The sequence below is a fragment of the Stegodyphus dumicola genome, chromosome 1, assembly GCF_044657685.1.
Source record: "Stegodyphus dumicola isolate Sdum_Otavi_A_Nest chromosome 1, ASM4465768v1".
In the NCBI taxonomy this organism is placed as follows: Eukaryota; Metazoa; Arthropoda; class Arachnida; order Araneae; family Eresidae; genus Stegodyphus; species Stegodyphus dumicola.
In genome coordinates this window covers 3,538,297-3,563,511 of record NC_140768.1, presented here as the reverse complement: position 1 = coordinate 3,563,511, position 25,215 = coordinate 3,538,297, and the positions used below count along the sequence as shown (strand labels likewise).

The 25,215-nt window shown below is 32.1% G+C and overlaps 1 protein-coding gene across 2 annotated transcripts in view; it reads right to left on the bottom strand.

Moving 5' to 3' along the window:
- Positions 1–25,215, bottom strand: part of Usp32 (Ubiquitin specific protease 32) — a 112,977-nt gene that overhangs the window by 75,247 nt on the left and 12,515 nt on the right. For both annotated transcript variants that reach the window (XM_035363080.2, XM_085812313.1), the window contains exons 3-11: positions 21,747–21,852; positions 17,710–17,831; positions 12,221–12,380; positions 11,927–12,058; positions 9,697–9,804; positions 4,099–4,223; positions 3,920–3,988; positions 1,402–1,485; positions 1,251–1,312 (exon numbers count right to left, since the gene is read on the bottom strand). In XM_035363080.2, coding sequence (XP_035218971.1) covers positions 1,251–1,312; positions 1,402–1,485; positions 3,920–3,988; positions 4,099–4,223; positions 9,697–9,804; positions 11,927–12,058; positions 12,221–12,380; positions 17,710–17,831; positions 21,747–21,852 — 968 coding nt within the window. The remainder of the gene's footprint in view (positions 1–1,250; positions 1,313–1,401; positions 1,486–3,919; positions 3,989–4,098; positions 4,224–9,696; positions 9,805–11,926; positions 12,059–12,220; positions 12,381–17,709; positions 17,832–21,746; positions 21,853–25,215) is intronic.

Genomic DNA, 25,215 nt, shown 5'->3' with positions numbered 1-25,215 from the left:
ATTATTCTGATTAGTGCTTGTTTTTGTTACACTCGAGTACTTTTTCCCCCTTGTAAAGAATCAGAATGGGACTGAAGAGTAAGCCAACTGATGAAACAAAGCTTTGTATTTTCCTTTCAAATGGTGCATGCCATTTTGTTCAACAATAGAAAATGCAAAAATTTGCATTCCATGAAGTTATACTTAAACAAGCAAGTTTATGGAATGATATTCAAGCACACTGCCACATTTGTGCAATTTTATATTTTTTAAGCAAAAACAGATCCCTGTGTACATAAGGATATCAACAGTGTTTTCAGCACCAAGTTGTGTAATGCTCTGGTGCTTAAGGTATAAGAGATTGTTGTGTATATAGGGAGAACAGCAGGAGAAAAAAAGGTTGGGTGTTTTATTATGGATATTTTTTGTTAACTGGTTGCTGTTTGATATAATTTTTGAAAAAATGGCCATAGCTTGACAAAAAATTAATCGCCATACAACTCATGATTTTTAGGATGGGGTGTGGATAATCAAAGTACCAAAAATTGTCCGAACTTGGAGGGCTTTTTAAAAAATTAATGTGTTATTGTGTAACAATACTTTGATTTAAAATATTTTAAACCATTCATATGCAATTTAATTTATGCTAAAATCTCACAGGGGGGAAAATACTTCTTTTCCGTCACTTCTCAAGCATGTTCTGGAAAACAAATCCCGAAACATGCTTTATATATATATAACGCAGAAATATGCTTAAAATGCATCCCATTTTCAATTAGGAATAAACCAGATGCGAAAAAAAGGGGGGACCACAAGGGCAAACTGCAAGAAATTTGGGGGAGGGGGGCAAAATATGCCAAAACTAAAAATTTAAAATATACACATCTTGGATTTCTATTAAATCTATTAAATTAATAAGTTAACCGATAAACCAAAAACGGGCATTCTATTTAATTTTTAACATCTGGTTATCCTACTTGCAGTTTACACAACATAGTTACAACAACATAGTTACAGTTTACACTGTTTATGGACTTTTAACTATAACTTTTAACTGTATTTTTTCTTGCATAGTTTCAGAATCTTTACAACTGAATTTCATACAGACAACCTGCTTAATAAATACTTTTGAGGACAGGAATTTAATTCTTGTTGAATTTAAATAAAACATTTTGCTATATTAATAACATTACATAGAATATTTTGATATAGTATAATTAATATTAAATATAATATTTTTATAAGTTTAAAAATGACAAAAAGTTTGGTACCTAATGATCTCGCCTTCCTCCTCTTTAGAATATGGCCGTAAACCAAACACAACATGACAAACCTAAAATAAATAAATAGACTTATCATGATTTTATATTAAATATCCTAATCACTTTTAAATACAGATATGACAACACAATTAAACTTTACCTGAAACAAGACATTCATGAATTCTAAAGGAAGATTGTTGCCAACCGTCCAGAATAGATATTCATCTAAAGTTAAAGCTCCAGCCTAATACAGAAGGTTTTAAATTACTAAATGTATAAAAAATACTTAAAAATACAATTTAAGAGATATGTTATAATGCAGAATTCAAATAGTGCATTTATGCATGACATACTAAAATTAACCCTCAGTGGCATGGATCCTTGGATCAGTCATGGAGACCTGTATTTAAACAGAATTTATTAGCTAAATTTGTATAATTACTTATTTTAGTCCCTATTTTCATAAACTTTCATTCTTCAAGACGATACTTATTTATATTATTAAAGAAATAGAGAATATATATATTAAATTATAAGCTAATATACACAAAGTAACACCAAATCTCATTACTGGATAAAGCTGATCATGGCGCTCAGAGAGTTTAAGCTTAAATACCCTACATACTACAAGTTCAGTATCTAGCACAACTTTGGGTGGCATGGAAATGTAGGTATTTGGGACCCCAAAGCTCATGTTATATAAAATCTTATAGTCTATATTTTATCTTTTATTAATGGCAGCAGTAAACAAAAATACAATATAAAGCAATTAAATATCAGAGTATTTATTAAGTTCTAGTATGACATCAAAGCTTAATAATTTCTGATGTACACAGCATAAAAATACACTATAAATTACATATACAATGCTTTAGTTCTGAAGTCTATTACTATGAGAAAATTTGCATTTGTATTATTCAGCATGGCAACCTGTTTTAATGATAACATTGTGTACTATAATAGTGAAATATAGTTACTATTACAGTACACAATTGCTAAAAGCATATCTTGCTCAATAATTTTATAGATCGCTTCTGCGATTTTAACGTTAAACAAATAAATATGAAAAATAAGGCTTTGATGAACAGATAATTTCTCTAGGTCTCTTCCCATTAAAAAAAAAAAAAAAAAAAAAAAAAAAAAAAAAAAAAAAGTCCATCAGAGTTAGAGTTGGCAAAGAAGACACTCATTTCACTGAAAAGTCATTATTCAAAATCTTCATGCAACTACTATTCATAATAAATGAGTATAAAGTTTACTATGCAGCTTACAATGTACTTCTGTCATTAGCAATTATATTAAGTATAAAAAATATGAAAATAATACACGACTTTAAAATGCTATAAAAACACATACATTTACGAGTCAAAACATTATAATCATTCCCACATTTTTCAATGAATCTTCTGAAATGACGTGGAGTGCAGGTGATTAAGTGGGAATGATATTTAATTGCTGCTGGAGAAGGTAAGGAATCATTATTGCATTTAACTTTTCTGAGTGATGGGAAAGGCTGCTGATCTAGGCAAACTTGATAGAGAGCAAGTTGTAATAGCCTGAAGACTCCGAAACTGCCCGACTTGTTGGTTGTTCACAATCTGCCACTGTTAGTATTTACGCAAAATGCATAAATGATGATGAAACCAGTTGTAGATGCTAAGGTGTTGGACATACATGCATCATCAAAGAAAGAAGACGTCGGAGACTGTCCTATATAGTACAGCCAAATCGGTGCCAGACAGTCGCTCAGCTGACAGCCCGATACAATGGAGGTCCAAGTGCAAGTGTTTTGGAACACACAGTTCAGCGGACACTGATGGATATGGGACTGGGCAGCAGACATCCTACACCTGTCCCACTATTGAACAAGCATCATTGTCAACTATGCCTACAGTGGGCACGGGAACATAGAAATTGTGAACAATGGATAAGTAGAAGACAGTTGCCCCATCGGATGAATCATGATTTTTCATTCATCACGTTGATGGTTATACCAGGCTGAACAGTCTTCCAGACGAAGAGTTGATCATCCCCCCCCCTGTACAGCAGGTTACATACAAGCTGGTGGTGGCAGTATTATGCTTTGGGAGACATTCTCATAGGTGGCTGGGACCCTTAGTTGTGGCAGAACAGACCATGATAGCTATGGACTATCTGAACATCAATGGTATCAGTTGCACCTTTACACAGCATCTGTCTTCCCATCTGGAAATGAAATCTTACGGCAGGACACTGCTCCATGTCATATGGTCTGAATGGTGTTGGAGTGGTTCGAAGAGCATAAGGATGAATTCCAATTAATGTCCTGGCCACCTAACTCGCCGGAACTTAACCCACAGAGCACATTTGGGATGTCATGGGGCGGCAGTCCACAGCTTAAACACCATCATGTTGGAACATCTCGACTTTGCATGACCGCTGTTTAGATATTTGGTACAATCTATCTCCAGTCATCAACCAAGAACTTGTGACATCCATGCCAAAGAGAGTTGCAGCTGTTTTGCACGCCAAATGTCGTGCAACACCTTGCTGAGTATGTGATCATAATGTTTTGGCTCTTCAGAGTATACAGAAGAATTTTTTTTTTTAAATTTTAACCAGCCATTATTCATTCATGTCAAATATATTATTCATAGTTAAATAAAGAAAATGAAAAATTAAAGAAATTAATGTTTTACCTGTGAGGAGTCATGATTGGCCATTATTTCATTTGCAACTTCAGTGACTTCAGATACTGATAAAAGTGTCTAGAGATATACAAAAATTAATATATAATGTATGTAACATTTACTTTAATTATTTTACAGAAAAATCCAATGCATATTCAAAAAACGTAATTCAAGGAACACTATCTTACCATGATTTCATTTCTATTTTGATTTTTATTTTCATTCTTTACAAAGAGAAGAGCACTGACCATATGTTTAACTTCATTTTCTGATAAAATGCCATCTCGATCTTGATCAAAAATTTTAAAGCAGACTGCAGAAAAAAGATACAGGAACAGCAATTTGATAACAAGGTAAAAAACAAAAAGTGATTAATCATTGAAAGTTAATAATGGCAGTATTAAATTTCATTACTTATATTAATTTTATAAAAACACAGAATGGGGAGAAATTGAAAGTACTTTATAGTTTAACAGTAGATCACTTGGCATTGAGTATAAATGTTGGCCCAAAATCTAACTAGAGATGTGAATGGTTGTAGAGACATTAGGTAGTTTTTGGAGGCAGGCAAGATGAAAAATTAGCAACGTCTTCACCGGGAATCGAACCGCAGACCTCTGGAATACCGGCCCAGCATGCAAAACCACTACACCATACTAGGAAGGCAGGAGAAACACTTTATACAGGGTTGCCACTCAAACAGGAGAATGAAATTCCCTGACTTTTCCAGGTTTTCCAGGTGTGTTTCAAGAAAATTCCAGTCTATCCGCGTAATGTACGTTGGCTGTGCTAAGAGGTAAATTAATTATGGTATTACTTGTATTGTGTAGCAAATTCACTTAATTATTCAATAAATCCCAGAGGACATTTATTCTTAATTATTCTTGGTATACTTTGTTTGATAATTTTGTTTAGTTTTCCACTTAAGAAACTTAATAAAATTTAAGATATATATATTGGATAACAAATGTATGTTTTATTTAATTATTACTCATGATCATCACCAGTTTAACACGAGGCTAATCCGGTCCTTATAAATCACAATGCTAAATAGTTAAGTTAGATTTTAGGTAAATTTAATTTGCGTGAGGTATGTTCTTAAAAGGCACCTTAACACTTGAAAACACAAATATAATTATAATAGTTGTTGTTTTCTCCACTGAAGATTGAGATTAGAATCTTCCCAATCTGGAATAAAATAAGGCTTTTTTTGCAGACATTCTGCAGCTAAACGAAAGAAAGAAATCTATTTTAATAAACTGAGGTATTTTATATTTATTTTGCAGCATACATAAGGAAAAAATATGTGCATTAAATTTCGTGATGGTATGTCATCATACTGCTATAATTAATTTCAGGATTATGCCAGAGAAAATTTCCTGAAATTTGGAAATATTATTTACTAATGATAAATAAATTAAGAGGGAAGAAGCAACATTAAATTATATGAATAACATAAAAATAATTACTTAAAAATTGAATTAGAATAATCAACGATATTTTAGGGAATATAGTTATATTACATGGCTAGCCTAGATGACTGATTACTATTTTTTTATTTTACTGCAAAGTGGCAAGGTATTTATTAAAAAGAAAGAAAAAAAAAAAAAAGGTTTAAAAAGATTTTGCGGTAAAATTCTAGTATACGGTAAGGCTTTGGCACGATTTTGAAAATTGTCGCCAAGACCAAAATGACCCGTTTACTGCGCATCAAGATGTCGCCAAATCCCATTATTATCTAACCAAAGAACGTCTATGTAAAGAAGAAAAGGTTCCATACAAGTAAAATGCTATTACGCCGCTAGAATGCGGAGGGAAAATTTGCCAAGGGATTTGGCGACGGAACCTGGCGGCCAGAATTTCCCTCTCCGCGATGTGTACAGGAAATTGAGAAACACGTGTTAAAAAACGCTTTTTGACAAAAAGAAAACTACGAAAATCCGTTTTTAAATTATTGCGAAAAAATCCAAGAAGAAACATTTTATCAAAGGACGTTTCTTCTTGGATTTTTCGCAATAATTTTAAAAACGGATTTTCGTAGTTTTTTTCCCCCTGAAAATAACTAATCCATGAATTAATTTACTTGCGCCAAAAAATATTTTCTTTTCCTTTAGAGTTTAACCACTTGCGCTAAGACTAAACTTCACGGTTGCGGTGCCGTGCGCTACAATATAACAAGCCGTAAAGTGTCTCATTTACGCCGCTCCGCATCTGCGAGTGCAATCCAGAGCTGTAACTCGAGAAATAAACAATCTCGTTGTTAGGCGTCGTGTGCACCACGTTATTTTCATTTTTGCGATAAATGCTTATCGACGTGGTGTTCACGTCGCTCGCGGTTTGAGACAAAAGCATGTTGACGTGCGTGGCACGTCTTTTTAAGCGCAAGTAGTTAAAGAAATTTTAAACGATATTCATTTTATGAACTCTTGATAACGTGACCTTCGAACTTCGACACCGGTTTCGAGCTTTGGCAACAGATATATCAGACATGCACAGCTGTTTTCCCTCTATGATGGAACGGAGCCACAGCCACGTCTGTTGCAGAGATGTTTTCCTTCTTTACAATACATATTCTTTGATTCTAACCTCCATGGTACCGTATACTAGGATTAAACCCATTTTGTTTTATACGAGAACAGGTACTTTCTTTAGTTCATGCATTGCACATGCGATTCTCGAGAATACTGGAAACCAAAAGTTGCGGGAAAGTTGCTTTGCCTTTCTAAAAGACAATCAAATTGGAGCTGCGAAAATTGGCTCTATGCCAGCTACCCGAATGACACTCACGTGATACATAATTCGCCAAAAAAGTTACCTCTTCCGACGTCGGTGCAAAAATCGCTTTTTTTGGCGGGATCGTTGTATGAACTTCCCTGACTTTTCCAGATTTTGACAAAAATACTTAAATTCCCTGACTTTTCCCTGAATATTTTGGTCAATTTTCGAATTCCCTGACTTTTCCCGGTTCTCCAGGTTTTCCAGGTAGCGTGGCAACCCTGTTTATATACCCCCCTTTTAAAGGGCAACTGGGGTTTTTAGGGGACCCAATCGCCAAATTCTGGGTGTGGAGAATCTTCACCCAACACCCTTTTAGTTTGGGTGTCATGTAGAGACATTAGGTATTTTTTGGAGGCAGGCAAGATGAAAAATTAGCAACACCTGCACCGGGAATCGAACCGCGCACCTCTGGAATACCAGCACAGCATGCAGAACCACTACACCACGAAGGCACGCTAGGAAGGCAGGAGAGATACCTTATATGGTAAACCTGATGGTATGATGCATATTTTTAAAGTAATAGCTGTTTGGAAATAAAAGAAAAGAAACAAATGGAATTATCTTACTAATTTTATTTTTATATGAAAGCCAGTACATCAGTCTATTTTTCTACATAATTACCAACAATATTAAGGCACTTATTGCATAGCACAAGAAGTTTTAAAATTCTCTCTTCACCTGATTTTCTGCCACCTGATTAGACACCAACAGCAACACAGTCGTTTATACCTCATCATCATTGATGTGATGAATACCACTGAGATGCTTCTTCAAATGCAGGAACTGGCCACTAGGGTGGTCAAAGTGTTCCAAGTGAAATGACATGAGAAGATCTTGAGTTCTTTTAACCATGTGCAGACAAGCATTATAATGAAGCAAAATGATCTCTCAGCATGCTCTTTGTTTTGGACTGCACAGTGCAGTTTATTTAAAATTTATAATACACTGCAGAATTTATTATACTACCATGAGTCAAAAAATTCACAAGCAACACTTTCTTCCTCTCTCAAAACACCAGACACAACTTTCTGAACTGAAACTGTTTAATTGAATTTCACTCTCATGGATGATGATAAATACTACTATTCCATGGGTTGCTGCTTAAACATCTTTTCTGTTTCATCGAATAGAATTTCACATTCGATTCAGTGATTCGTTCAGCCCACTTTTGTAGCCTCAACATCTATCTGCAGAATTATGACAGTTAGTCTTCCTCTGTTTAAAAAAATTTTTTAGATTTTATATTATGCCCAAAAACTTTTTTTAACGTTTTGTGTGTTACCTTTATTTATTAAATATCATGTTCTTTGCACTTAAACCATAAAATCCAATTTAATAGCAATATTACAAAATAATTTTAAAATGAGCATATCTTTAGAATTTCTGATACACAGTCTCGTGCCCTGGTGATAAAAATGTTTCCTTTTTCCCGTATAGCATTGCCATTGCCTGCTTTAAAATCGTTCAGTTTTTTACTCAAAAATCCATTAAAGTGTTACGAAATTAATAATAAAACAAATTTCAAATTCCAAATTAGAGCTTCCAGATGCCCATGCTCGGTGGAAGATTATGTTATTCAAAATTGGATGGCTCTAGGTACCATTGTTTTGTCATAATGGGAGAAACATACATTTATGCAGATTCTTCATTATTTTATTTCTTTAATTGTAACACAGCGTGGTAATATTTGGTGGCAATAATTTAAAAAGTGAACCAACATTTAAAGTGAATCAACGCAAAATGCCAAAACGAAATTAATAGCCCTTCTGGGCCAATGCCCTTTGGGCTAAAAAAAGAAAAAAATAGAAGGATAATATATTTGTAACATGCAGCAATATTTAAACCAAACTGTTACAAAGAAATTGTTTCCTTCTTGCATTTTTGATTACTTTAATGGCATAAAATTTCCAAACCAAATTTATAACCAATTTTCAACCTACACCTTTTTCTTTCTAATAAACACTGAATATAAGAAAGGGAGGTTACATTATAAGACATATAACTTCATTTTTAATATACTATATTTGATGAACAATATCACATCACTTGAATCAATAATATCACTGAAAGAAATATCATATCCTTGAAAATAAGGAAAACCATTCACACTGTGCAGTGATGTTAATTTACAAGAATTCCAACCTGACTTAGATTCCTTTTACTGTGCATTATTATAATATGATTCTGATGTAAAAAAAAAATGTAATATTACATATTCTAAATATGTTCAAGCTATGATTTTATAATTTTTTTATATTTTCATACTAAGAAAATTCTGAGTAGGGAAGCTTTTATTTATCAGAGTATTTTTAAATACACTGAATATAAAATTAATAATTAATGCAAATACTGCTGTTCAGATAAACTTAGTACTGTATTAATGTAAAACATACATAATACATAAAACAGGATTAAATACAAATTGTAACTGACTTAACATTGCTTGGATCTTCACAAAGAATTCTATAAATTTTTACGGTAGATTAAGACAATTCAGATGAAATAAAATTTTATGAGACACATTATATTAAAAATCATTAAGGATGGTAAGAGAATTATAAATCTTAATGATTTAATAAATCTCATTTATTACCCAGAAAAATTTTGTTTTTAATGAAAGCTAATAATTTAAAACCAGGAGACTGAAGATTTATGGAGAAATTGAGAGAAGCGATAGAAAACAGGAAGAGGTGGCAGCTATATTTCATATTCTTGATATTTTTTACTATTCTGCATGAGCATCATGAGCATACCAATTATGACAGTTTCTAAATATATTAATTTTAAGTTTTGCATGAACTGCGATTGAAATTAAGAAAAACTGAATAAATGATATATTTTCAGTACAATATATTAAAGCTTCTATCATAATTATGTTGAGCCAAAATGATATCATATTACTGAAATTATTGTAAAAGGGTACTTAATTCAAATGAGCAGAGATATTAATTATAAAATAAAAATTAGTTCCTAACATAATTTCCAAGAATAATTTAATACAGACTTACATTTTTGTCTTTCAGTTAGAGGGCCACGACAACAAGCTGATATACCACAAGCCATTTCTTTAAAGTCAATGTGTCCATCTTGATTTTCATCAAATGCATTAAATATACCTGCATACATATATATATGTAAATAATTTGAGGAACTTAAGTACATTAAGCCTATAACAACATAGATTTCACAAATATAAGCCGATCCAAGTATAAGCTGAGAAGTAAGATTATGTAGCAAAAATTCAGTCAAAGTAAAAACCACGTAAAGCTGGATTTCAAATTGCCCTATAAATTCAGCTATATATATTACCAAATATGTAAACTTTTTTGTGAATACAGAAAACGGTCATCTAATTTAAATAGACCTATTAGAAGAACTTAAAATCCCCAAATTTACCTCCAGCTTCCATTTAAAAATTTGAGATAAGAGGCCCTATGGAATGAAAAAACTCTTTTGAGCCAAGAGCTTTTCTTTTTTAATTCTCTTGAATTTTAAGCATCAACTGGCACTAATGCAATTCTTCATTTCTGCTAAAAATACTGAAAAATGTCCTGACATTAAAGGTTCTGCCTATTCTGCTAGCTTTAAATTAAAAGCTATCAATTTTGCTAAGGAATGCTATGAACAAAACTGAAGATGATATCATCTATCGAAAGGTTACAACAAAGGTAATGGCCAGAAGATGGATGAAGACATTCACACAAATTTGCTAGTAGTAGAGAGAGACCTCTGAGATTTGCTTGGCAATTATAAGTCTGACACTGATAAAGAGATATTAGATTAATACCTATCAAGTAAATTAAAATATCTTTTTTTGTGTGATCAAATTATTTGTAAATCATTTTGAGCTTACATATAAACTGATCCCAAAACTTCAGTAGTAAAAAATTTTTTTTAATTCTCTGCTTTATGCATGGATATACAGTGAATTTCAAAAATACACGATATGCATAGTACTTTCACTTAAAGCAGATATATAATTATCTTCCTAATACTTCCTTAAATTTTCTCAATACATAGATGTGACATAATTCATAAAACTCCTCATAATCACATAAAATTAAAGTAATGAATGTATTATGATGATACTAATTTTCAAATACAATTGAACAACTAGTCACAATATAAAATGAAATTGAGTAAAATAATAATTATATTACTATTTGGTTACTCCAATTTTATGCAAGATAAAAATAGCTAATTCTTTTACTCCTGTTGCAAATGTAAATTGAAATTCTGCCCAAACAGAGAGACACGTGGCAGGGAAGACACCCTGATGCCAGTTTGTGAGTTTCAATAGAGATGCGAAAGGGAATTTATGGTGAAAACTGAATAAAGGTATTAAGAGTTATGCCATGCTGTAGGCACGCAGCGGTATCATTTATACATATACACAAATACGTATTTAGGCTTTATGTGAATTTTAGACTTTGTTTTAATACAGAATAGAAATGCCATCAGAGTTGGATATATTTAACTGCTTAGTTATTTCTAACTAAGAACACAGAAAAAGAGAGATGATCAATAGCCACACCAGCAAAAGACAGGTAAACAGTTTTGAATCTAAATGACTGTGAAACAGTTAAGAAGAGTTGAGCTTAACTAAAATGAATTAGATGTGGCTTTGGTTGTAATAATAATTGTAACTTTACTTAAAATAAAAACGCAATTCTCAGATCAATACTTAATATTAAATCTGCTCAATGCACAGCTATGGTGAAATTTTAAAAATTCTCCATTAACTGCATAAAATTAAAGACATGAAGTTACTATAATGATATTAATGTTTAGATATAACTGAACACCTTCTAGTCATAGATAAAATAACAAATTCATATTTTATTATTTCCATTTTACATGAAACAGAAATGGCTAACTCTTCTACACACCTTTTTCATAAAAGAATTTCTTATTAACTGTGAATATATTGCAGTAATGAGAGATTTACAAACTCTTACAATACAAAATAATTCATAGAATTTTTTAAATGAATGCAGGAAGAATATAAGTTATCTATTGCACAGCCCCTAATTATCTATTTCACACCCACTCTTATGCAGATACAAAACTGTACTTACCGATACCTTGCATAACAACAATTTCAGGTTAAATGTTAACACTGTGCCTGATATTACCATGCTTAATCAAGAACTGATTGTACTACACATAAATATTTATAAAAAACAGGAACTACAAGTATTTAAATTAGTTAATAATAAAAGAGGATAAAATTAGTACCTTCACATAGCACAACTGGAATGGGGGGACAGATAAGAGGTCTCAGAGTTTCTAAATCCAAGCGGCCACTACCTGAATTTGGTTTAAGCATCCAATACCTCTTCTCTAGATCAATTATGTCAGTTTCTTGCACTAAAAATGAAGTGCAAAAAAAAGGGAAAATTTTATGATTCAAAAGCAAACCCAACAAAACTTTTACATTTTGCTAATTTATCAGTTTATAACATTTTAACATACCATTTTCACAATGCATTAGAATGCAAAATAATTGTATAATATTTAAAACTAACTTACAATGAGTAACTCCAGCTAAAGTTTGATAAAATGTTGGTGTTTCTAACTCATTTGACAATGTTACTGTACTTCTCTCTAATAATAACCAACGTGTCAACGAAGTGGCATCCCGTCTACGCAATAACCAATCTCGAAATTCATCAAATGTGACACGGTCACCCTGAAAATATACATATGAATGCATCTGAAATCTCAAAAGGAAACAAATTTAAAAATGAAATAAGATATTATCATTGGCTGTTACTGCAAAAGTTCATATATTGGGCTGATCGGAAAGTCATGTCATATTTTGTTAACAGATACCATTAGTGCGTTTTTTGAAGTAGAAGCACCATGCACATGCACCTCACTAAAATACTATATAAGTTGACACTTCTAACCCATTCAATAAACAGAAAATTGTTCGATTCAAATGATTTGATATGGAGTTGAAAATGGAGGGAAAAGCTGTTGGTTTTTGCTATATTTTGCTTTTTTATTTCCGCAAAGGCAAGAATGCGACACAAGCTTGTGAAAAGTTGAGTAAAGTTTATAGGAACAATGCTCTAAAGACACATCAGTGCCAGCTCTGGTTTGTAAAATTTCATTCCGGCGATTTTGATGTGAATGATGTGCCTCAGTCAGGAAGGCCATTGGTGGCTGATGATGATGGTGAAATAAAGGCAATGGATAAGTCTAACCCGAGGTACACGACACGATTGCACACTACACATTGCTCAATCAACCATTCATGACCATTTAAAGAAGCTCAGATTCATACGCAAGATTGAAGTTTTGGTCCCTCATGAGCTGAAGGAGATCCATTTGGGGAAATATTTGAGCATCTGGAATTCAAATGTGAAAAAAACGACCCTTTTCTGAAGCGTAATGGTCACTGGTGATGAGAAATGGATTGTGTACAATAACGTCACACGCAAGTGGTCTTGGAAACAGCACAATGAACTACCTCAATCCACGTCCAAAGTGAACATTCACCGGAAAAAGGTTATGCTGTCAGTGGTCGGGATTTCAAAGGTGTTGTGCATTTTGAGCTCTTATCAAGGAATCAAACAATTAATTCAGCCGCGTACTGTCACCAATTGGACAAGTTGAACAATGCAATCAATCAAAAGTGGCCAGAACTCGTGAATCATAAAAGCATTATGTTTCACCAAGACCACACATGAGTTTGGTTACCTGCCAAAAGCTGTTGGAGCATAGTTGGGATGTGTTGCCCCACCCACTGTACTCGCCTGATCTTGCACCTTCAGATTACCATTTATTTTGCTCTTTGCAGAATTCCTAGAATCATAAAATATTCGATTCTGATGAGGCTATAAATTGGCAACTGGTACAGTTTTTCGCTTCTAAAGACAGGTCATTCTACCAGCGTGAATTATGAATCTTGTTAAACGATGGAAAAAGGTCATCAAACAAAATGGCAGCAAATACATTATTGATTGAATTCTTATAGGTATAAATCACCTTTGAAAAAAATAGTAAAAATATGACATGACTTTAGGTAGTTTTGATAAAAACCCGAAAATAATACCCAGCTTCTACTATCTAACTACCTCCAACTAGCTTCCAACTATCATACGGAAAGTGGGAAGTAAGCATAAGTATGGAAAAACTGTCCCCTATTTGGCCATAATATTCAAAGCATACCTTTTTGGTTAATCTTTGGATTATGGTAACTTGGTGATTTTTTGGGGACCAACCCTACTACAGCAACCTGCTAGTTTTTATTTGGACACCATTTTGTTTTCACGAAGTAAAGGCATTTTTTTTTTCTTCTCAACATTTTTTTCCAACAATCTGCTAGCCGAATTACGCTTATGCTAGAACTTTATGGAACAAAAGCGCTTAATGATGACGAAGATTATGTGAGAAATTGGGAGAAAATGCAGAATCGCAAACTTCTTAACGCGTTTTTAAGAATAGCACATACACGATATCCATGTACACGTCAACCAATTTTCACTTAAAAAAACATCCCAGAATTGCACAAAAATGGCATTGCGCACACTCTTGACTTTATCCATGTACACTGCTAAAGTCCTAGCTAGTAACCTTTATCGCCTTACCAAAATGTCGCCAAACTACCTGTTACTATATTCCAAAGATTAGCCACTTTTTTTGCCAAACTTAAGACAATGAATTTTGAAGATGTGTTCAGAGTGGGGGGGAAGGGTTTGTAAGTCTTTTGCAGTAACATCAAAAGAATAATGACACTTTTTATACACATACATAAACTATAAAAATCATCAAGGTTCTTTGTCTCTCTTTTTGCTGACATGTAACACATCCTTACAAATTCCAGCTAACCTCAACTGTTTTTATCAAAACTACCTAAAGAAGTGAAATATGAGGTACTTTTCTTCCTTAACTATCAACTACATAAGAACTTTAGATATCCAGATGAATTCCTCAAATGATATTATAACAATCAACATACATGTCTCCTCCAGGAATCAAATGTAAGTCAACTTTTGAATGCCAAATGAGACTGCTCTCTTAATAAAAAATGCAGCCTATTAAAGAAGTTTTTTCTTTTAATTTGACCTTAATTTCACACTATAAAAATTAAGCCTGAAATGTGTGAACTGAAATGAAATGAACTGCAGCCCAAAAGTCCTTGAATTAGACTATTTTTCCAACGTCTTAAAAATCCAATATTAATAATAAAATGTTAATACTGGAAAGGCAACTACTTCATTGTACATTATGGTCATATGCCTTAGCTATTAATGAGCAACTAACAGCTAAGAATGAAAAATTTAGCATTCTTTTGTAGCTCCTAGGCTAAATGAAGAAAAAGTTACAACAAATTTAGAATTTCTTCTTAGAATTAGAATTCTTTTTCAGGCTGATGATGATAGGCTGCAGTTAGATAACATACCTGGACACCTTTAAATGCTTTCCAGACATTTAAATATACGCTGTAAATATGTCACACAAGTGCAATTCACACTTCTAAGGGACAAATGCAGTTATTTGGCAATTACATGCTGGTTTTTCCTGCAGAATCACCTTACACAACTTCTTTACAGATGAAATCGCAATTGTGGAAGGTTGCTTTCAAGAACATTTGGTGAAGAAATTAACTAGTTAGATACACTTGCAGTTCTTAATTTTATTTTAGATAGTAGTAAATTATTGAGTGCATCCATTATTTCTGCACTGTTTGTCAGTTTGAGGGACTGGAATATTTAGCATAAAAAGGATGCTGTAACATATCTTTCCTAACACTCATTCTCTTAGGAACAATGACGCAAATGTTACAATATCTAGATTAATGTTTCCTAACCTTTCTAGCTTATCACTCCCTTTCTATGTTCCCCATTTCTATTTTAAGCCTCCCTACCATTGCAAAATATATTAATCCAATCAATTTATTTTAATTAAAAAAAAAAACATAATTCCTATTCTTATATCGTATTCAAACATAAACATATGAAGTTCAGCTTTACTCAGCTGTCAGATGACGAGTTACAATAATGACATGACTATTACTTAATTTAACATGGACAATAACAATATCAATTTATAAAAAGATATCATCACTAATATTTTTTATTTTAATGCCCATAAATGTCTGGCCCACATGGAGGGTTAATTTGATATCCTTTGCAATCTGCAGCCACTAATAATAAAATGTTAATAAACTACAATTTATTATTAAACATACTAACTTAATCTAAATAGATAATATAAGTGAATATGAAACTTAAAAGCAAATTTATCATTACCACTTTTAAAGCCAATGACAATTTTAATACAATTCGTAAAAAAATTCTACAAAAAATTATTTAAAAACAGTATTATTTTATTTTTTTTTCCTCAAGAAAACAACATTATTAAAATATTTCAAGCATTCTATAAAATTTTTATTTCAAGCAAACCCTAATATAAGTTTATAAATTTCATAAAAGTCCCATTAAATTCAGATGCAGAACTAATAATATCAATTATTATTACAAAAACCATCGATTTTTCCTTTGCTAATATTCTTGCAGGCTCTAACAGGCCAAGGGTTGGCTCCAAAACTCCAAAACAGATGTGAGAATGAGGCATTTTCTTGATTAAAATACCAAAATACCCTACACACTTTATACAAGGATTCTTTTTCTCTTTAAAATATTATTTTAATTTCTTGGATTTATTTCAAAATTAATGTATATATATATATTTAAAGATGTTACAAAAAATATTCTAAGCAGTATATATGTGTCATGGCCAGTTTGGGGGCTAGAAACTCGGCTATTAATTCAAAAATAATACCAATTTAAATAATCATGTCATCAGTTAATAAACAGTAACAATTAAAAGCCGGAAACCATACTTCACATTTATTAACTGTACAATGACTTCCTTACCACCAAACAAAATAATCAAAAGTCTTATTGAATCGAATAAATTGCTCCTAGGAACTGAAAATATTATTACTTGAAAAAACTGAGATTTCTAATTCCACTGCAATTTTCTTTCACTATGTACTATAATTTTACTAAGAAACTTAATTATCATGATTTATTTAATTGGCACTTTCTGATTATTCACATATTTTATTCCTATCCAAATTTTGTGAAAATGTATTCATGAAGTAATGTAGAATGTTGTCAAAATAGTTATGTAGTGTAGCTAGGTGTGTGCATTGCATATATTTATTTAAATGTACATAGATATTTATATTTTTGGAATTAAGCCATCAGTATTCTAATATGTGTTTCTTTTTGCATTGAGTATATTTGTTCTTGTAACGAATTATAATGGATTTAAATAATTCATATTGATATACAATTATACATTTTTGATATATAATAACTAAAAAGGTGAAGCACAAAAAAAAAAAAAAAAAAGGGGCGGACCGTCAGCGTCAGTCTGAAGTCCAGAAAATGCTGAATGCTTTTTTCAATTTTTAATTCAATTGGCATTGTCCATTATGAATTTTTATCAAATATACAAATTGCTAACAAAGAACATTACTTAAGTTTTTGAGGTGTTAGCATGAATCAATTTGTAGAAAATGAACTGTGCAAGATAATTCATGGATTCTTCACTACAATATTTGCTTATGATGCTCTTGTATCCCAAAAATTTTGACCGAATGTTAAATAAACTCTGTATTCACATAATATGGAGTTTTTATTTCCACAAATGAAATATCCGCTTTGTATCCATTATTAGTCTATTGAGGGATTAAAAGAAAATTCATCGAGTTCTGAAGAAGTTTCATGAAAGTTACTATTAAAATAAATTATCACGGTGGCAAAAATTTTGGAAAAGTGAATTGCTACTGAAGGGGATTGGAAAGAAATGAAGTAAATATTGACCACTAATCTGCTTGTGTTTCATGGAATCATTCCCGATACTTTATCATAGTATTGTATACATATTGTGCACTGATTCTACGAAAATCAAGACTGAAATACACAGTTTATAATAATTTATGTATAAAAGAACCTTTAATTAAATAGACAGGAAAAAATTTAAGAAAAAAATCTCACCTCAGAGAAACAATCTGCAATAATTTCAGGAACATATCCATTATCACAAGCCTGGATAAGCCGAATTAGGTCATCTTTATACACGTGAGTTCCCCCTTCATTACAGCACAAACAAAAGATAACTATAAAGGAAAAAAAAAAAAAAAAATTGTATTCTCCACACACAAGAAAAAAAACTCACATTTTATATTACATCCAAAGGGGCATTTTTTTTTCATTTACATATACATACATGTTTCGAGAGCAATTGGGATAATGCCCCTTTGGGTTAAAAATACTTAAAAAACAGCATATCTTTAGAATTTAAAACAGACAGTTTCGCACATTGGAGATAGTGAGTTGCCACTGCTCGTTTTGAAAACGTGTCTTAATAAAAAATTCGCTACAGTTTAAAAATATGATATAGATAGTAAAGCAAATTCAAAATTCCAGATTTATGCTTCTAGGATTCCAGATTTATGCTTCGAGTGGATCACTAAATATTCAAAATTTTATGGCTCTAGGTATCCGTTTTCACAGTACATGAAACATACATACATTCATGCAAATTCTTTATTACTTAATTTCTTTAAATCTAACACAGGGCGATAATATTTGGTGGCAAAAATTTGAAAAATGTACAGCCATTTAGTGATTTGACGCAAAATCAAGTTTTGAGATTAATAGCCCTTCTAGGCTAATGCCTCTTTGGATTTAAAAAAAAGTAATGAACATACTGCCTTAACACTTAATTCTCAAAGTCATTCATAATCTAAAGTTTAAAATAAAAAAGAACTTTAAGTACACATTTTCCTCAAACTTCAAAAGCTATAAAAAGATAACTGTTGTTCTTTATTACAAATATGGCAAATGATTAGTTGGATGTACTAAAATAAACTAAATGAAGGAAAATCGTGCACAGAATTTTGGATCTAAATAAAAATTTATCTGATATGAAAAGATTTACATTCCACAAATAAATAAATAAATAAATTATTCAAAAAATTTCTTACACCATTTATAAACACTAGCCATTATTTCATTAAGTATTGAAAATAGTGAAAATCATTGGTTCATAAGAGATATTGTATGTTTTGTTTCCTCTATCTGGCTTAGTAAATGTAAGTTTTCAGTTCCTTCATCTAGAAATTTTATACAAGCTTTTCTGGCCAGTACTTTTGTGAATTTTCCAATAGAAAAGAGATATTAACAGTAATAGTTATACTATGCAGTATAATAGCTGTGATATATCATGTTTATCTCCAAACACTTTTTTGACAGTGAGCAACAACGTAATATTTCAACGAAACTGTTAATAAGATTTAGATTGCTGATATCATTTACATAGCACCTATAGCCTCCTCCCTTCTCCCAATGTTAGCTTTAGTGGCGAAATTATGCACGAAAACACTTTTTTCTTTTCCCCTTAGTGGGTAATTTTTTTTCTCTCTTTTCCATCTCTCTGCTTCAGTCTCCCCCCTACCCCTTTAAAAAAGTGCTTAAATGGTCTATTAGTCTCAAAACATGATTTTGTGTTGATTCATTTTAAATGTTTCCCACTGTAAATGCATTGTTTCCCTTTCCATTCAAGTATGTTACCATTCAACAAAACCTTTTTATCCTTCAAATTTAATCTGTCTCTTATTGATTAACAAACTAAGCTCTTTAAAAGCAGCAGATCATAAGAATATTATTATTTTTTTAACTTTTTAATCTGCTTTTAAATAAAAATGCATTTGATTCCTGATACATCTAATTAAAATATTAAATATTTTTATAGAATTATATTATATCATTTTTCTTTCCTTTTTCAAATATACAGAAGATATATAAATTCCCGTATTAGTCTAAATATATATTCATCTAGTACCCCATAAACTATTTTGCTATTTCCACATGGGCTATCCCTACTGATAATATTTACTTATAATTCATATTACACTTTAAAAGAGGTGTTTGATGTGACAATTAAATTCTGAAACTTTTCAGATTTTTAGTTAAATTACAAACAAGGGGGAATCCCTTGTTTGTAATTTACACATTTTTCCTTTTCTAATATTGTGGATTGTTTCCCTATCACAAGTTAAAAATTGAAACTGATCTATTACTGGATAGACATTGATTTTCTGAAACCAGTGAATTTTTGTCTACTGACCTATTGAACTACAGTCAAAAGTCGTTAATCCGGACTCGTCGGGACTTTGGCGATTCCGGATTATCGATTTTTCCGGATTATAGATCATCAGTTAAAATCGCGTTAGATGGCATGCAGAAATTCTAAAATTAAAAATATGAAACCGTAATTTATGAAATAAAGAACAATTATGATCTAAAGGGTATCAAAATTTGCAAAAAGAAAAAGCTTAATATTTATTTGTTTACTTTATTAAACATTTCTTTCAATGTAAGTTGTTTAAGTTTTGCTTCGTTTCATGTGATAATACTTTCTCTTTAATTCTATTAAACAGACATAATTTCTTGTTCAGTTACAAAGTTCCGCTGTTCAAGTCCTATAATTGCTGTGTCAAGAACACCGACTAATTTGTCAATCGAAATTTCTTCGTTTTCAATAACCTCTGTCACTTTTCTTCGCTATCGGAAGCGAATTATAATGACGAGGAACTTGTTTTAAATCATATCAAAGACGGAGCATGAAATACTACATTTGGTAAGGAATTATAAGCCAAATAAAATAAAAACATCTGCGCTGAAGATAAGGATAGTGCTGACAAATCAACTTCCAATTCATTATGCGCTCGCCGCAGCATTCCCCCCGCCGAGCAGCGTGAAATTGATAATCAGATTTCGGATTTCAAAACATACTTTCGCTTTAGATCCTTTACATATTAACAAATATATATCAGAAATTCTATTTGATATAATCGAAAGTTTAAGCTTACTTTTATAAAATTGCTCTTACAGTCTGCAAAAAATAATAAGCCGGATCCAATTCGAAAATTAAGGAACATCGCAATCATTAACATTAACTGAAATAGATAATTAGATAATTTTAGCTTATACGTCCATTATACATAAAACGCGCACGCGAAAACGTATTCTGCACTTGCGCACACTCATATGTGCAGTCGTAAAAGGTCTTACGCGCACGCGTAAACGCCTATGCGCATGTGTCAACGCGGCGCATGCGCAGAACGTTTTTAGTTTTGAGGTCCAGATTATAGATCATTCCGAATTATGGGTGTCCGAATTAATGACTTTTGACTGTATAAAGGGAGAGAAAAAAAAAAAATTGTAAAAGTATGTCATTCATAAAATTTTTATTATTTTGTATTTTTAAATTTCTGAAAATAAATAGACAATATAAGATCTGCTACTGCAAAGCAAGAATATGCCAGTTTTATGCCCTACATTTATGGAATAATTCTCAACTACTGCATTATTTTCTGATGAGTGCTGCTTTATGATATTTATGCTTGATATTTTATAAGCTCTATCATATTAAGCATATTATCTTAATTATTATCTCAATCTTAATTATAAATGTCGTACAAACCCTCAAGCCTGGTTTGCACACTGCATTTATGATTATGATAATTACTTTGCAATTAAGCTTTGAAAAAGCTGTATGACTTTTTTTTAAAAAAATTGCAAAGCAATAATAGATAAAATATCAAACATAAATATTAAGGAATAGTTCTGACCAGGAATTAGCCCAATTGTCAAGAATTATAGAATTATAAAAACAGGGCATAAACCGACACATTTGCACAAAATGATTTGCAGTATAAAATCTTATGATCACATTTAGAAACTCTGAAAATTTATTTTCAAAACAAAAATGAAACAAAGAACAACTATCGAAACTTCGAGCCAAATCAGTTTAACAAATCATTGTTCAGTACACCGTGAAATGAAAAATTTGACAGAGATATGCTTTTCTGACTTTTCACAGTTTGATTTTTTTAACATTATTATTAATGTTCTTCCCGCCAAAAAAGTGGCATTGAGTTATCTCAATTGAGCCTGTCATTTACTGTTTTGTGAAATATTTAAGATAAAATGAAAGAGAAAGTTAAAGGAAAATAAAAAATACTAACATTTGACTTTTTCACATTCTTCACCCCTTGTCAGAAGAACCAAGCCACAAAGAAGGTCTTTGAATGATATACCTTTATTTGTCCCTCCACATGCTTGGAAAATATACTGAAATATAACAAAAAAAAATAAATAAATAAAAGAAGAAGAAAAGAGAAATATTACTAAAAAATATCATAAAATACTTAATTTTACAAAACTCCACATTCTTTTTTATTATGCAAATGAACAAAAAAGGACTCTACAAACTGATAAAAAATGAAACATTATTCCTAAAAGTTGCATTAAAAGATCATCTTAAAATTATGGAAATTTTTAAATTACATATTAAATTGTCTACGCACATTTTTTAGACAATTTTGGTAAGCGGTAATAAAAAATCATTTCCTGCAAAAAAAGTGATTGCAATTGTACTATGTTTTTAAAAGTCAAAATTATCATCTGTGGCTTGAAAGTTTTGTTTTTATTCAAAATGGCGAATTTAACAAACCAGTGGTTCGAAGGCTACATTTACGCTCTTTCCGAAGAGAAATATGCATACTCCATTATCCAAAAACGATGTGAGAGTCATGGTTTTGTGATATCTAAAGCATCGATAGGTTATATCATCAACAAGAAAGGAAAACAACGTCAAATTGGAGCCTCAAGTGGGACAAAAATTCCAAACAAGTATCCAAGTAAAACACAGACATCTTCGACTATTGCAAAGGTACGTTGTTTAATGTTAAAAGAAAAACCCCTAGTCAAAGCACAGTTGCAAAATCATTAAAATGCTCGGTGTCCACTGTAAACAAAATGATAAACGTTGATTTAAATCTTAAGAAAGCGAAAAAACGCAATGTGCATCGTCTTCTTCCAAAGCATATCGCTCAACCCAGGACACGGTGCAGAATTCTATATGACAAACACTTATCCAAACAAAAATGGAAAACAATTGTCACAATAGATGAAGCATGGGTGTATTTAAATGATTGTAACATAAAAGAGCTATTTATTATCATAAAAGGAGAGAAAAAAATTTAAGTACATGGTTCAAAGAATCGAAAGAAAGTTTTTCTAAGGGATTCATGATTGTTCCTGGTTTTTCTTATAATGGCAAGTTAAAAATAAAGAGAATGCCAAAAATTGTCAAGATTAACTCCAAATACTATCAGGAACATATTTTATCGCCAATTTTTCTGAATGAAATACCCTCGATTTACCCACAGTGCCATCCATCTGTAAGACTCCATCAGGACAAAGCTAGCAGTCACACATCAAAATCCACTGTAAATTTCCTAAAAGAAATGGAAAAAACCTGGTATCACGGCCATAACCTTCACTGATATCCCTACTAAATCTCCCAATGTGTCACCTATGGATTTTTGTGCTTTCGGACTTTTAAAAACTGCATTATCCAAACGTTGTCCCAAAACCCTAACAGGACTCTGGAAAGCTCTTCGGGAGGAATGGGATAGAATAACTCTTCTGCCACTTCAAAAGGCATTATTATCCTGGAAATTGCAGTGTCGAAAGATAGTTCAGAATAAGGGATGTCAAATAGAACATTTAAAACACAAGAATTTTATGTAATTTAGTTTTGTGAATACTATATACATCATCTAAAAAATGTGTGAACAGCCTCTGTAGATATATATATAGAGAGAGATAATATGAGTACTATTAATGACCATATACATAATGATTTTAAAATATTGGGCAAAACATGTACAGTAAGTTAAAGGGGACCATAATAAGCAGATTTTATAATGGAATATAAGAACAGAAATAGTACGTTGAGGTGACAGAAAGTACTGTTAAGATTAATTCCTGAAAGTTGTTTGTTTGTGTAAATCCTCCTTCTCGTGTAAATTTTGAATAGTATGCATCTCTACATGAAAATTGAGAATGCCGATATACAGTTCAATTACGGAGCTACAGACAGAAACAGAGCGGTTATTTAAAGGATGCACAGAGAATTATTCCCGAGTAGAAAACTGCTGAATCCTCAAACATTTAAAAACATATTTAATTGGAAACTAGGGAGTCTAGATTGTTCTATGCTCACAAGTGCGATGTATATAAAGGAAGATATCGCACCAATAGAAGAAACTGTAATAGATACACTTTAGGATATATTTTTAGTCACTATGACATTATTAGAAATGGCTTGGCAAATGACTTAGCCAAGGATCTTTTTAATTTACACCAACTAGATTCTTGTTAACTTTTGACTGTTAAGAGCATTAGTCTAGCATTAGTCTATACTGGCAAAACATCTTTGAGGAACTGTGGCAAAATCCCAGGTGTTCCTCACAGACAATTCCCATTCCTCATAACCTTTCAAGAGATGTGGGTGTAAGCAGATTTTCATCTTCGATCTGACCATGACTATCTGCATAAACATTTCCATAATATTAGCCTGGCACACTTCCCAATGTTCCAGTTAACTAGCCTCACTGATATGATTGGCTACCACTCCTGCAACCGTCATATTTTAATGATATTACAGACACTAATTCTGCAGATGATGTTAACTTTTTGCTTGTTTCAAGATTTTTAATGGGCTGCTAAACAAGGGCTGAAATTAAGAATCAGCATAGGATTAAAAAAATAGAAGAAAAGGTTAATTCTGCTACGAGTACGAAATCTGGCAGATGTACAGGACTTTAAATACTTATTAATACCAATCATTTACAGGACTTTAAATAAAGAAGAAATGTAACTGTATCATTTGCACAGAGTGCAGGCTTAAAAATGAATGATTATCATCTGAGAGGTGGGAGACCCTTGAACTCGACCCCTCCCCCAAGGTGCTCTCCATCAAAATTGGAGGAGAACTGGTTGGTTGGTTGGAGTTTTTGGCCCCAAACCCATGGGGTTATGTTGCAATTATTGTCACCCACAGTGATTAAATGATATGCTGATTTCTTTACATACTGCAAGACGAAAGGAGCAACCCAACTGGAAAATTATTTCTTCCTTATACTGTAAGCTACAACTGGCAATTCAAAATTGAGGTTTCCAAATTTTGGAAATTTTCTTACAAAATACTGAACAAAAAGTAAACATGTTTGTTTACAGCTTATCCCACCTGATTGATAGTTACATGAGATCAGGTCTCTGATATCAGAATAAGCCCACGAAATTCATCATAGCAAGGGGCTAGACTGCAGCTGTCATTGACAAGAGCCTTGAGCACCATATAGGTGACAGTAAGACTTTTCTCACTTCTGGCCCGAACTGAACCGTAGGTGGATGGTTCTGAGGGTCTCCCATCCTTCTTCTACCACCAACCTCTCAAGAGGATTTTAGGCTCACTGCATATTTAGTTCATGCTGCACAGAAACATCTATGCTTTCTCCAGAATTCAAACCTGGGCCCTTCGGTCAGTAGTCAGCATCGCTAACCACTACCTCACTTGGACACCAAACGTAAAGATTCTTCTCCCAAACAAAAAAATGGAAACCTTTAGTGTCAAATATGGAAGCA